This window comes from Rhagoletis zephyria, unplaced genomic scaffold (assembly GCF_001687245.7).
Source record: "Rhagoletis zephyria isolate East Lansing unplaced genomic scaffold, Rhagoletis_zephyria_1.1 Rzeph_scaffold_07559, whole genome shotgun sequence".
NCBI classification, from domain to species: Eukaryota; Metazoa; Arthropoda; class Insecta; order Diptera; family Tephritidae; genus Rhagoletis; species Rhagoletis zephyria.
Window position 1 is genome coordinate 1 of NW_016164642.1, and position 15,419 is coordinate 15,419.

The window sequence follows — 15,419 nt, forward strand, 5'->3', positions numbered from 1 at the left end:
GCAGGTCTTGTTTCCAATGAAATGGTGCAGATTTGGAGTCCCGATACGTCGAGCTAACTCCACCAATATTTACTTTTGTATGCGTATCGAGAAATTCTTCAACGAGAGGATCGAATGGGAGTCCGTAGAATTGTAGCACCTCTTGGGTCATATCGTACGTATTCAGAGAGAGATCTTCATAGCGCAAAGTTCTAAAAAAATGTAAAAAACATATGAACATACAAATGTATGTATTAGAAACAGACAAAATTAATAAAGGCTCAGTTAGTCTAGACTTAATTTACGTAACGCAACCTAATATACATACATATATTGGCCAAAGCAATATATTTTTGTTTAGGAATTTTCTGCTGTGGCTTATAGGCGGCAGAGTGACAATCAGCTGAACGTAAAAACACAAAAGCAAAATATTTGCGCTTCTAGATAAGCTGACGTGTTGAGTAATCATTGACGATTTCTTACATAAGTTAAGTCTAGACTAACCGAGCTTTAAGTTTCAAGAATTCTTTAAGAATTTACTTGGATACCCATTCTGAAATTTTCCTCTTATTTATAATAGCTCCTGCAGAATTCTTCCAGTCAATTGTATGTCATTCGTAATACGTTCGGTATTAAAAGGCCGCTTCACACCTGACCAAATTATTTTAACTATCACTGTTGTATAACACCAATATTTAATTTGCGATCGTAATCTTTGTTCTTCGCCAATTGTATTCTTGCCTTTCCAGGAAAGTTTACAGTCAAGAATAACTTCCAGAAATTAGGATGCTTTAGACATTTAAACATTTTTCAAACTAAAGTAAGGATCATACGATTTGTACATTTGTACATTTTGGCAGTCACAGAGTTGTCGTCTAGAAATAAAGAGTTTAGCTCAATAACCACTGTACAAATGTACAAATCAAGTGATCCCTGCATAAGGGCCACTGTACAAATGTACAAATTGTGTGGTCCCACATACGAACCAGAGCTGTCAAATTATTTTAACACGTACTTTTATGAGGACAATTATTTTGGCGGCGACAGAGCTACGCTATAGGGCTGGGTAACTCACTGAATTTTATCGAGTTAACTCAATGACTCAAGCTCATTTCAATTAGTCAGCTCAGTGAGATGGCACAATTGAGTTATAACACCCTGCTGTCGAGGAAACACAGCCTAGAGTTGGTTAGCGCTGTTAGTTAGCACTGTTTAGCTGATGAGCGCTGCAGACCTGGTTTGCATTGAAGAGCTGTTAAAAAATAGAGCTGGTATGCGCTGTAGAGCTGGTTTACACTGTAGATCTATTAAGAGGAAATGAGTTGGTATGAGCTGTAGAGCTGGTGCGCGGAATAACTTGAACGAATTGTACATTTTCACAACTATTAAATTTTTCGCAATTTTCTCGTCTTTATTTTTATTCTTTACTCTGAGGACCGACTATGAGCGAATATTTATTGAGCTACTGAGTCATATTTCGTTTTAAAAGTGAGTCTGAGCGTGCGACACATTGCTGGGAGTCAGCTCAATAGCTTCGCTCAGTGCTGAGTTACCCATCTCTACTACGCTACAACTGTGGTTGTGGCCAGATTAGATCTATTTCTATTTTTCCAGCGACAGATAAAGTTCTTCCTCTTCTTTTATGTCAAACTCAAACAAATTCTTGATGCCGCTGCCGCGTTCAGAAAATTCATGTCCCCACCGACAAAGTGTTTAGATAATGAAGATAACAAATTGGAAGCTGGGGCTCATAGCTCGTCGTGGTTTCAATGTGTTCAGCACCTTTAACTTTCTATTTTATAGCTCCTGTTAGATAGGAAGAGTTCGCTTTTGGAAGAACTCGGCACAACACTGCTACTTCCAGTCCTTATAACTTGGTTAGCTCAATACATAGATGATCCTTTGTCGGGTCGAATTTTATTTTTGACTTGAACAGTCATTTTTTTCTTTACAAAAATATACTTTCACTTTTTTAAGAGCTCTGCTGCCGAGGAAATTTCTCGAAAAGTTACTGTTTCCTCCAATTGGGCCTATTCATACCGCTGGTGAATTGGTCGCAATTCGACTTGCAAGGATTACTCAATTTCCCTGCATATCTTTATTAAAGCTGACGGTAAATATCATAACAGTGAAGGGTATAAAGTACTTTGGTTCACTGTCTCTGGCCTCAAAAAAGCTGTTGTCTGTTTGGGTGTACTCAGTTTTCTACTTTCGCACTGCTTAACACTTATTGGAAAACTGTTTTGACAGCCAGAAGAGGGCAAGGGTAGATGTTACTTCAATATACATAGAGTAAAACAACTGTCCCTTATAACAAGTATTTAAGTATAATTCCCTGGGCCCCCAAATGATAACCATAATATTTCAGCGAAAAAAAAATTATTAGGAAATAATAGAAAAAGCTTAACTGTCGTAATAACTTAACCATTACGTGATTTAATTGAAAAAGCTTGATTATTACTAATTTCTCTTACCTGAAACGTGATGAATGCTCCTTTAGCAGTTCCACAGCAGCATGGTAATCGGCCACTAAATCTTGACACACGTAATGTGGATTTTCACAATCTATGTTGCCAGCACACCAATCGCGATGCTTACGCGACTGCATTGTGCCACGTGGATCGCGTACCAACAAAATCATTCTTACATTCAAGCTGAAAATAGAAAAAGAAAATGGAGAAAATGGTATGATTAAACTATTAAACAGCAGTAAAAAAGGTAGTAGTTGTTTGCGTGAATGGGCAATAGAGAAATTTGCGTGAAGCAATGTTGCGACTAATTGTCACAAAATTAAAACACAATCCAAAGAAACAAAGAGTGTGTCGCCAACCAGCAGGGGATAACCAGTAGTGAAAATAAGTAGTAGTAAGTATGTTATGACCATGATTGTTGAGAGCAACTAGGAATAGTTTAGTTGAAATTCAAAGAAAACTTTTTTTGTTGCAGCTCCTGAGCCTTAATCGCTAACCAAAGAGAAGTGGGAACTCGAACAATCGATAACGGTATCTAAAGGCATATTTACAGTTAAAAATAAAGAGTTACGTACACATGTACATATAGAGTATTTGCAGAGTAAATCGCGCATTAAAACTGTTGTTGACACTTAATAGGTTCTTAAACCAATATTTATTCTTTCTATTTATGAAAGCACAAGCATTTTTATTAATAATGGTTCATTATCAAACATACGCCTTCAATTCTATGAAATTAGAAAATTTATTTGCAAAAAAAAGGAATTAATTGCTAACTACGAAAAGGTAAAATTCAAAAATTTTAGACCGAATGCATAGTACAATGGCCGAATGTAAATGCTAAAGACGGACTTTAAGCATTTAAGTTAATACACAGAAATCTCCCACCTTTCCGTTGGTGCTCGGGCTTAGCTGAATCTCCATTCAGCCCTTCCCTGGACTGGAGTAACGCAGCCGCTCCTGCAGCTTCTGCGCTGTCCTCTTTTCCAGCTTAGGGCTGCTGGCGAACTGCGACCAATAACTGCCGCCTCCTAATCCAGGGTGTGACGCGACACCGTGCCTATTGGTCGGTTTGCGGCTTTTAACAGCGCCTTCTCGATACCGGGTCGCCTCGAATAGTAACGGTGGCCTTACCGCGACAAGGGGCGCTGGCGCGGCGAACGTTCGAGATCCCCGGCAGATTTGTAGACTTCTACGCCAGGCAGGTCAGGCACACGGTCGTAAGGAAAAGATGAAGACAACTAAAGAAACAAACAACCAAAAAAAACAACAAAGATAAAACAAGTACAAACAAAGAGCTATCAAGCATAAGGCACGACAAAGGTACTCCGGCCCAAACAAAACCGAAAGGCAAAAAGAAAGAGAAATGGAGGAAGAACTTCTTGATACCAAAACAGCGCTCTTCATTGAGCACGAGAGAAAAGACGATGAGCCCTCCACGACTAGTTATATATTCCACGAAAGGGCGTTGAGAGACACCGATAACGACAAGAGGTATAGAGGTAGGCAGCACGTCACGCGGCTCCAGAACGAGGCAGTACATAAGGTACCTATAACAAGGTAGGGCTCCTGAGGTCGCCAGTGGCTCTCGCCAGATCGCCCCAGCAGGAGTCGAGGAGACATGGCAAAGAGTGCGATGGCAAAGCCACCGAGGTATCCGACAGTCCGACCGCACCCGCCGAAAAGTGAAAGAGCGGGCATTACAGCGACAAAGCAGAAACCAATCCCGCTGAAAAGCGCCGCGATGAGCAATTCCGGTATTCGGACAGAAGGTACGACAAGCGCGCTGGCGAGACCGCACCCGCTGCAAAGCGGAAGAGGTTCCGGCGAGACCGCATCCGCTGCAAAGCGGAAGAGCGGGCAATTAACACTCTAAACTTCCGCTCCGAAGAGCTTATTTGACATTTCCATCAATTATAGTTTTTAAACAAAAGAACTGATGCACCCTATGTGATGGGACTGCTAAGGCCGTAAAACGAAGGTCTTAACACACCAGCGTGGCGCGTCATCTCCAGCAGAATGGAGGATGCTGGCGTACGTCTAAACGTGGGCATAGACGAAGATTCCTTCAATGGTGTCAGTGCTGAGTATAAGCTGAACTTTAGGTCCAGCTATATCACAATGAGGTTCTGGCGTCAAAAGGCAGCGGAATAAGAAAAGGAACCTGTCAGCGTGGTACAACTACTAACAACAAATGGCTGCCCTCAGGGAGGGGTTTTATCCCCTCTTCTGTGGAGCTTAGTGGTGTGTGACAATTACAAACACCATTGTCCACAATATTCCAGTATTGTCACTGTCGTTTCCAAAAATCACCACAATTGCCTACAGGCAAGAGGAAAAATGTCGCCGACAATTCTGGCTCTGAAATTTTTCGGAATAATCGACAATTGTCGCACCTGTCACTTTTATGAAACAGGCACCTGGTCACCGTGTATATTGTACAAATTGGTAATAAAAAATTACCATAAAAAAAAATAAATGCAAATAAGATGCCATTCTTTTCAATCGAAATAATCTTATTTCTTTCTTTCTCATTTAGCAATAAAAAATTAACCACGTTTCTAATAAAAAGGTGTGACTTTGAAACCTAAGTAGGAAATTATAATTGATGAACAATGCCATGGATTTCAGCAAAAATTTAACAAAATAATAATAAAAATAAATTTTCCAGAGGTGTCATTTTGGCACCTTGTTTACAAATTGAGAAATTAGGTGACATTTGAAGCGGGACCAAAAATGTCACGGTCTTAGCCAAATTGGCAGACCTGATCACAAACCTACTTCTGTGTAATTTTTTAGTATTTTGTTATCCATCAACTGTATAAGAGTACATTTTATTATTAACAGTGGAGTGGTATGAAACTAGTTACGCCGCTTAGTTCAAACGTTGCAAATTTTATTGCAAAGTACCTTCTTCGATGGCTCATGGAGCGCTTTGTTTTTTTTTTTTGTTTTTTTTTTCACTTATTAACATTGATCTTTGGGGACACTTCAGTTTCTTCTAACTCTTCATTTATTGCTTTTTGTTCTTACATATGTAGATACATACATACATACGTAGATTTGATGTTTTTCTGCCTCTTCATATTTCATAACGTGGCATGGTTACTGCAAGGTTGCTTGTTTATAAGTAGTCTCTTTGCTTGTGTATACTCATATGTATTCTTAATAAAAATGCATCATTAAATAAAAATGAAAATTTTAATTGACATTCAAGTAAAAATATTAACACAAAGAGATAGAATGGCGGGTATAAATGTTTGTCACATAGATACTACTTACTACCTTGGAAATTCATGTCATAATGATAATTTTAATTAATAAGCCAGGCTAAGAATAAAAACGTATCTTAAGTCACAGCTGGATGTCAATCAAGTTAAGTAGGGTTAATCGTAGTTAAAAAGTTGTAAAGCAGTATTATGATAAATTCATTGTCGATTTAGTGGATTCTTAGTTAAGGTTTGATTTTGCTATATTTCTTTAAGAATATAGTTATGTATGTATTTATTTATAACCTCCATTATTTCTGATAGCTGCTTATGTTGACTTGAGTTTGATAAAAAGTTTTTATTTTACATATTTTGTCATCCTGTATTCCTTTAATCACATTTGCTTCAAAATAAACACAACGTCTATTTATACAGGCTTGTACATAAATATATTTACATACAAACATATGTATGTATATTGGACTGAGGCATTTTTTTTTTGTATATATTTTTCTGCGACATTCCAATTCACTCATGCGTTCTGTGTGAGCAGCTGCGCAGATGTTGGCGTAATAGGGTGGTTCTATCTTTGTGCCGGGAAGTAGTGCAGAGTCTTTGTGACACATTTTGCGAAACATACACAAATACAGCAAAAATAAAAATAAAATAAAAAAATAGGAAGCAAAATGCAACTTGCTTGCCGACAGGAATGTGGCATTAATTGCATCGAATCAATAAAACAATTGATATTATTTAAAATTAAAGGAAGGTGATAAGGGCTAATCTTTTCTGCGATTAATCTAAGATTTTTTCTAAATTGTCTTTTTCCTCCCCGTCATAACTAGTTTACACGATAATCAGAAGGGAATAATATGGGAAGAACCCAAGGTATCCAAATAAGGCCTCAAGGTTGGATCTAGGAAAATACAGTGCGCTAAGATTAGGAATCGAATCGAATGGAACATTAGGGTATACACGATTAGTTCAACGGCACCTAGTGGAAGGATCTCCGCCGCCAAGATGTCACCTCTGCTTAAGTAATAATCTAACAATTTATCACTTAATCCATAATTATAACATTATTAATAGTAAACAATGGCCATGTTTTATAGAATTTGTGTACCGGATCAACTTAAAAATGTTAGCCTTTAAACTATTAAGAATACAATTAAACTATTGAAGAAATGCGATATGTATTTGATTTAATGTACATATTTCAAAAGTGAGCCCGAAGACCACAGTTGTTGGTTGCCTAAATTTAAGTTAGTTTATATAATTTCATTATGCAAGTAAATAAATTGTAAATAATAGTAATAAATAAATAATAAATTGCACGATTTAGTACTTTGATTTATTATTTTCGTTGGATTGCATGTGACGGTTTTGGATAACAACTACTTCGAGAATGCGGATAAACCGCAAAGCTACTTGCATACACGCACATGGTGATTAAACTATACCCTGCAGGAAATGAAAGTTTATAGTTACGTCGTACGTTTCCATGAGATGCAAACAAAGAAAAACATCTATTTTCTTTTACTTCTTTGGACCCTATGTGTAGCACCTATTCAACTCTATATTTAGCCCAAAAAGAAAATAATCGAATCGCAAGAGCCTTAAATATAGCAATAAAAGTGAGGTTTTGTCACTAAAATGAAAGTCTTTTCTTACAAAATCGCAAAACTCTGCGAATAGTGGATGATGGCTATTTTCATGAAACATGATTTGGAGTAATTCTAGTTGTTTGAATTAATGCAACTTGTTTAAATTTTCATTTATAGTAGGAGATCCAACAAGGGCGCGACCTTCATCCAACTGTTTACTGGATGAAATCTACTTTGTATGAAATTTAACGTGTTATGAAATATTTCGCGAGTGGGTTGGCTGAAAATAACCTGGCTATGATATTTTTAATTAAATATTCAAAAATTATGTACGTAATGACTTTTTGAATTCGTTTGAAATTCATATTATTAAATATAACAGTGTCGTCGAGCCGAGTAGGAAGAACTGGAAACTGCCACTCAGCAGGTCTCGGGTTCGAGTACAGGTCAGCGCACTTTTTTCATTTTCTATTTTAAGCTTTCGGTTAGGTAAAACCTAATGAAAATCGAAAAATTTCCTTCTTGATTTCATTGAAAAGATAAGCTTGCTAAAAATAAGAAGGCTTTCTTCTTGAATAAAACCCATAGAGATATCTTATTAAATTTGTATCTATTTCATTAGGTGGTTTTCACTCTATGTATCCTTATGAACGGCAATTTTTTTAAAGTAGCAATCTATGTTTTCCTTATTTGTGCGAGTTTAAAGCTCGCTTTCTAATTGCTGTAGCCATACAGAAAGCTTCTTTCGAAGCGTTTTTGAGTTGGAAGAAAGGAAGAAGTTTTGATTTTGTATTTTCTATTTGACTTTTTTTTTAATTATATAAAAATGTATTTTTATACAAATCGGTAGAAGCAGGTCTAACCATTTTTATGCCGCTTTTCATTGACGGTAAGTTTTTCAGTATTTATGCAGCCGATCACAGGCGAAAAGCTCCTCCCCGTCTCACTAAGTGTGAGCACCGGAAGCTTCACTGCGCTCTGCCTTGATTTGATCGGCGCAGCTCGGTTTCTATTAGAATGTACCGTTAGGTAGAGTCGGACAATTCACACAATTCAACCAGAACATTTGAAAGCACATTTACATGTCTGTAGCTGAACGTGCAGAGATGCTTGCTGTTATTTTGTAGCATCCAGAAGGTCCGGGTTCGAATCGCAACAGAGACAATATGTGAAAATGTGGAAAATCATCTGTGAAGTGCAGAAGGAAAGCGTATTCAAACGAAACATACTGATTTTGAAGTTCTTTGAGCCAAATGCATTTTGAAGTAGTTGAAATCAAAAGCAGGGTCGGATAATTGTCTGTTTCCTAGGACATCGCTATGTTAAATAAATTAGTTCGTTGCAGGTGAAAAGTCCGAATTAATAAGAAAATAAAATAGTTTATAAATAAACTACTTTCAAATTAATTTAATTTCCTACAGGGTATGTAGATATACGTACACATACATACATACGAAATGCAATCACACAGCACTGAATTTCATTTTCTTTTTATCTTTTGTTATTTACTTTGGCCGTTATTTTCTACAAAATTTTGTTAAGTATGAACTAAAATAAGTTGTTTGTATGTTTGTGCTAACATTTGCTGATATTGCAAATCGTGTACTGCGAATAAAAATAAATTATTAAATACTATGTATGTATGTATGTACATATGTACATACACATGTTAACAGTTTCATTGTTTTGAATAATTTTTCAGACATATGGTTTCGAAAACAATAGCACATTCGAAGTAAATCAACATACATACAACTCCTATTATTTTGTGGACAACTGTACATATGTATGTATAGTATATGCATATGGTATGGATTCTATACATACTATTTAGTGCGATTTATAAAACGTCGGCAAAGTGGCATTTTTGGCGAAATGGCAATGTTGCACAACTCCGGATTGCAAATGTAATTTTTTTAAATGCCGCGCGTTAGGGGTGTTATTGCGAGTGTCGACTAGAAGTAGATACATAAACGACTACTAAGCGAGTATCGATTATCGATCCAAATCATTGTACAAATAACTAAACCGTTCCAAATTTCTTAATTTAGTTGCGTTCCAGATGCTTCCCGATTTGTAGGTTTTTCCAGGTGTCCACCGTCCACAAGGTTTATTAATGGTGAAAACAGCTTTTCCTGCAAATCCTGTAAAATCTGCACATCGTGAAGCATCTGCAACGTAACTACTGTTTATGAAATTCACTTATGTACATACACTTCATCTTCCAGTTCCAAGGGATTCGACGAATCTTGCAATTTCCTCCTTGCTTTAGCTAACTCTCCTCATCTAATAGCTTCCATATCAACTTCCTCATCACTTAACCATATGTCAACAGTATCAATTTTTTAAATTTTATAATAAAAGCAATTACTTTAAAAATGATGTAAATGAAACCATAAAGNTCGATCAAGTTGCACAATAGCAAAATAAAAGATAATCGACTCAATCGACAAATTTCTATTCTACTGAAAGAAAAGTTTTTACAATTATATTTCGAACCAGCCTTAATTGATATACTTTTTCATGAAGTATTTGAAGACAATAAAAAAAACATGTGTTTCGCGACTTTGACTTTGCAATGCTTTTTTAGGCTTCCACAAGGCTAGGTTAAACCGAATTGACAATGGTAAAATGAAAAAAAAAACTTGTTTCGCGCAAATAAATTGAAAAACAGATCTTTGCATATATGTATATTAAAAAATTGTATTTGCCTGCAGAAGTACTTATTCTTACTTCCTGTTTTTGATGCGTTTTTAAAGAAATTTTTTACGAGCAAGTATTCAAATATTTACCTAAGAGAACTTAATTTGTTAGCTGTGCTGACTCGAGATCTCGAAGGTCGACAAAACCATCATCATGCCTAAGAGAACTTGTGTCATTGTTTCCAACATGTTTTTTTTACGTAACAGCTGTTAGTCAATATTTTGCAATTTTCTTTCATGTATTTTTTATTTGTAAATATGACGAAATAGGAAAAAAACTTGTTTTATTTATAAATAATATATATTCTGTTAATTTAGGCCCACTCCGATAGTAAATGCCTCATAACCGCGTAAATGCCTCATAACCGCGTAAACCTCGTAAATAAACCGCCGGTTTTCCATACAAAATTAAGTAATTTTAAGAGGTTTGCTTAGTTACGAGGCATTTACGCATTTAAATGAATTGCTCTTATGAGTTTTTTTATTCAACCTGTAAAGGTGGTATTTAGGGTATATGTCAAGGTAAAAGAAGGGTTCACTATAGAAATTTTGTTTCCATGGCTTAGATAAACTCATATGATGGGCACACCCCACCAACAATTATTTAGATTAGAGAGCTATTAGAAAATGATTCGACTTCTAATGTATTTCTCTAAGGTAGAAGTTAAGAAGCCGATTAGAAAAACTGACTAGAATTATAGCATTCTCCCAGAAAGGGGACATAGTATTCTAATTGATTTCTAATGCATATTGAATCCAATTCTAACATAGTTCTCTAATCTGATTTTCGATTCGAGAATTACATGGAATTCTAACCTAAAATCAAAATATTTCTCTAACGTTAGAGACAGCGTTTGTTTGGAAATTCAGTTTTTTAATAAGATTATTATGGAGGTCGGCAGGTCGTATGAGTAACTTATTTTCTACGGCCCTCCTGCATATTAGGGGGCGTCCATAAATCACGTGATCATTTTAGGGAAAGGGGAGGTCTGACAAATAATCACTGTCAATCGTCAATCACATACACACATATTTGGGCGAGGGATTTCAAAAAGTGTACACAAATTTAATATGTGAGTTATGAACGGCCCCTTACATCGAAATTCTAAATTCTCCAATCCAATTCGATTTCTTAGAAAAAATAACCGGATGGTATTGCGCATTTTCTTCCATATAAAGCATGAATACAATCTTTGTTTTATGAAATAAGGTGCTGAACACCCGCAGCAAAAAATCTCAAAAATCAACGGTAATCTTTAACTTGCACTTTATTATACTTGAATTTAATGAGCCTCAAACCCGCATACTTTTTCTAAGAAATCGAATTGAAAAATTTAAAATTTCGATGAAAATTACTTGGTATTTCTTGCATTTTCCCCGAGATCCGTATGAAATAAAAAAAAAAAAAAACATTGTGCAATCGTCTTTTATTTAGTACATTTTGTGTTTTTTTTTATGTGACTAAAGAAAAATCTGGATGATAGCAACACGAACTTCGGGTACGGTGTACATTTCGTAAAAATTTAATTTTTGTTTAAATACATTCTTCTGTAAAAAAATTTGAACTAAAATTAAAATACCAGAAATATAGAATGGGTCGTCTGAATAAGAACTAAGCAATTGATTTTTCTCACAATGTCAGACCTTTTACTTAAATTTAATTGAATAAATCGAGTAAAAGCGCCGACATTTTAAGAAAAAGCAATTGCTTAGCTTTTATTCATACGCCTAATATGAATAGTTTTTAATTTTGATTTGACTAATGCGCGACGAACAAATGTGCAGAAGTCGATTCGTCGCATATTGATTTCGGTACGACGAAACGATTACATTACTGTGATTAGACGTGGTGGGTGGGTCTAAACGTCTGGTGAATTAAAGCGAATAGATTTTTGCTATAATTCAAAATTTTGTATTCTTTTTCTTTTTCTTGCACCCCACGTACTGCAGAGCGTAAAACTGACAAATTTAAAAATAAACACGAATGCTCCACACCAGTGGTAAAAGGAAAGGTCGTAAAATACCAGCCTGACAATGATCTCCAACAAATCTTTTTCGCATTTGCATATGTGTAAGATTATACATAGTATGTATACACAGCAGTAAAAGTTGAAAAGCTTGATTTTTTTTTACCCACGCATGCAGCAAAATGTAATCAAATTTCTGCGAAAATTGTCGAAAAATTCCCACTCACCGACGCCAACGAGCGCAGCGCCCAACAAGAATAACAACCAAGGCCCAAATGTTGCGCAAGCGTTACCAAACAACAACGACTGGCTTTCGACAACCAACCAGCTCTCGTCGTCCTGCTGCCAGTGAAATGAAGGCAGTTGGTTATTGTGTTGGTGGCAGCGCTCCGCCAACGTTGCCTCCGTGGATTATTAATGCCACAAAATGCAATAAATTGGTTTACGTCGACGCTGTGTGTTATTGCACGCAAGTTCGCTTTGTAAAATCAATAAATTTGCAACTCTTTTGGGCAATGCAGCAGTGGCGCAACTACAAAACTGTATGTACCCAGCCAACAAAATGTTCGGGAACGTTGACTGATTCCTTTATCGGTCGTATTTCCGATTCGTTTTCCCACTAAAGTATGCATCCGAAACGTTTGTCTAGTAAAGTACCGGAAATGGTTATAAAACGGATACGTTTTCTGATTACATTTCTTGTTTAAATCGCTTTCGTTCTGAACTTCACAGACACTTTTTCATAGCTACTAAAAGGCCAACCAAAAACAAAAATTAGATTCAGAAATTATGTATTTCCTTTTGAATAAATAATTTGTATATCATTTTAATGCATTGCGTCTGGCGGCGTTCGAACCAGTCCTCGAAGATAACAAATAGTAGAACGTATACGTAATGTTCAGATTGAATAAATATTTTTCAATTATTGTTTTCAGCTAACATGATTTTTTCGGAGGTTTTCCGAAAGTAATTTCAGTGAAAAATTATTATTTTTTTCTTTTTTGTATTTATTATGAATACAAACAGAAGGGAAATAATCATTTTTCGCCTCGGAACGTTCCCGGACACGTAAAAAGCACTGTCCTTGCTGGCTGGGTACACAAGACATATGACATATGTACATTCCATACATAGGTACATACATTTGTATGTAAGTATTTTTCAGAAAAGCTACAACAACCACAACAACGAAATGAAACATTGATTACAAGACCAGCAGCGGAATGACATTCAAGTTTTACGGTTAACGGTGACGCCCAGCAGTTTTTGGCACTTTTAACTGCATTTAACGTATTTTTCGCCTGCCAAGCGCGAGCCGAAATCACAAACAAGTCAAATGTTGCTGCACCTTCGTGCGTAATTAAATAAATGATAAGCATCCCATATTGGCAACGTGGGGTGATGCTGTACACGTTTTTGCTCGGAGGTACTACATGTGTATGTATTTAGTTATTTTGTGTATGTAAGAATTGTCATAATTCGGTTTTTAACTTTCTTGAAGATGTGCAATAGAAGATGTACATAGAGTGGTATAAAAAATAATAGAAACGAAAAATTTTGAAAAGTTTGGATATTTTTCTTTTGTTTATTTAATAGTTTCGTTCCTCAACTTTTCTGGGTAAAACCTGCTAAACTGTCAAAAAGCAAAATTGCTCTCAGAGAAAGAGAGAAAAACCAAAAAGTTTGGGAACGATTTTCGGGTAAAAACTGGTAAAACTGTCAAATAAACCATGAGCGCCATTTTTTGTTTGCATAGCAGTTTTTTATCATTTGGTGAACTGCTAAATTATATGCAAATACACAAGCAAATTAACAAAAATAATTAAAAAACGTCATATTTCTTCGCTACGATATATTTAAAAGGTCAAAGTTCAGATATACTTTTGTTTTTGCTTATTCAACTTTCAAAGCGTTTGAACAGCTGATGTTTTGACACTTTACCAGATTTTACCAGCAAAAATTCTTCGGGAAAAATCTTGCAACTTCTGATAAAGAGAGTACCGATTTTACTCTCTCATTTTTCCCATACTTTGCCAGAGAACCGAATACGGGAATGCTTTCTGGTAAATTCCTGTAAATTCTCACAACTTCTTGCGCGTTAGGGAACGCAACTAATGTTTAATAAGTTTTATAGAAGTCTAATGGCCGGTAGCACCAATCAATTTTAAATTTATCAGCCTGTTTAATATAAAATAACACACTTTTGTTCAATACAATTCTTCTGAATTTGACCTTGGGATGACCTTTGTATGACCTCTAGATGACCTTGAAGAGTCAAGAGACCTCCACATTCGGATTCAGCGACAACAAAAACAAAAAAAAATTATTTTTATTGAATAAATTTGTTTGCCCTCAAATGACATCGGATTCGGGTTCAGTGAGTCTAAGACCCCATATACATATATAAATTTTTAGGTTTACTCAATAAATTTTTCCCTACTTCACCGTCATGATGGGGGCAAACAGACTTTNATATAAAATAACACACTTTTGTTCAATACAATTCTTCTGAATTTGACCTTGGGATGACCTTTGTATGACCTCTAGATGACCTTGAAGAGTCAAGAGACCTCCACATTCGGATTCAGCGACAACAAAAACAAAAAAAAAATTATTTTTATTGAATAAATTTGTTTGCCCTCAAATGACATCGGATTCGGGTTCAGTGAGTCTAAGACCCCATATACATATATAAATTTTTAGGTTTACTCAATAAATTTTTCCCTACTTCACCGTCATGATGGGGGCAAACAGACTTTGGATTCGCATTCAGCGCGTCGAATAACATAGGGATATAGAGGTTTGGTTCAATATGCAAAACTTTTTTTTTTTTAAACCTGTGTAATTATCCCACTACTATTTTATTAATTTTAGGTAGGTATTGGCTCCAGTGCAAATATAGTTAGTGCAAGTTAGTATGTATATGCAATAATGTTTCAGCAGGCTTTTACTAAAACTTGTTGTTTTACGCTAAAATTTAAAAAATTTGTCTGCCGATATAAAAACTGTAGTACTTAGTTTTTATTATTATATTACTTATTAGTAAATTTTGTATTTAACCTTTGTTCCCATTTTTGGGGCTGCCGGGATACCTGACGATCGCTATAATTGATTTTTCTCCTGTAGATCAGAGTTAGTTATGAATTCGTATATATGTATGTATACACAGTCAGTGTCAAAAATTTGCATACCCTGACATTTTGACGATTTTATTTAATTATATATTTCCATACCAAAATTTTTCTTATTTTTTTTTATAAAAATATAGTCACTCAGCAGCAAAAACCCCAAGAATCATTTTTGTAATTTATTTTGTCCATAGACAAATGTCACAAATATGTGACAGACTTTGAGATAAGCTAATGAATTATGTAAAAAATGTAAAAAAATCGCAATCTATGGAAGTTAGTCGTTTTACTTTTTAAGTACTTAATTTAAAAATGAGGTGCTTTGGCAAATACTTCTGCTTATGGCGCTAATGACGAAA

General features: G+C 35.5%; 1 protein-coding gene across 1 annotated transcript in view; it reads right to left on the reverse strand.

Moving 5' to 3' along the window:
- Window positions 1–4: 4 nt before the first annotated feature.
- LOC108374294 (carbohydrate sulfotransferase 4) overlaps window positions 5–15,419 on the reverse strand; it is a gene marked incomplete at its 3' end in the record, with an annotated part of 27,965 nt that continues 12,550 nt past the window's right edge. The window contains exons 2-3 of the mRNA XM_017630271.1: window positions 2,454–2,633; window positions 5–191 (exon numbers count right to left, since the gene is read on the reverse strand). Of these exons, the coding sequence (XP_017485760.1) occupies window positions 5–191; window positions 2,454–2,633 (367 nt within the window). The remainder of the gene's footprint in view (window positions 192–2,453; window positions 2,634–15,419) is intronic.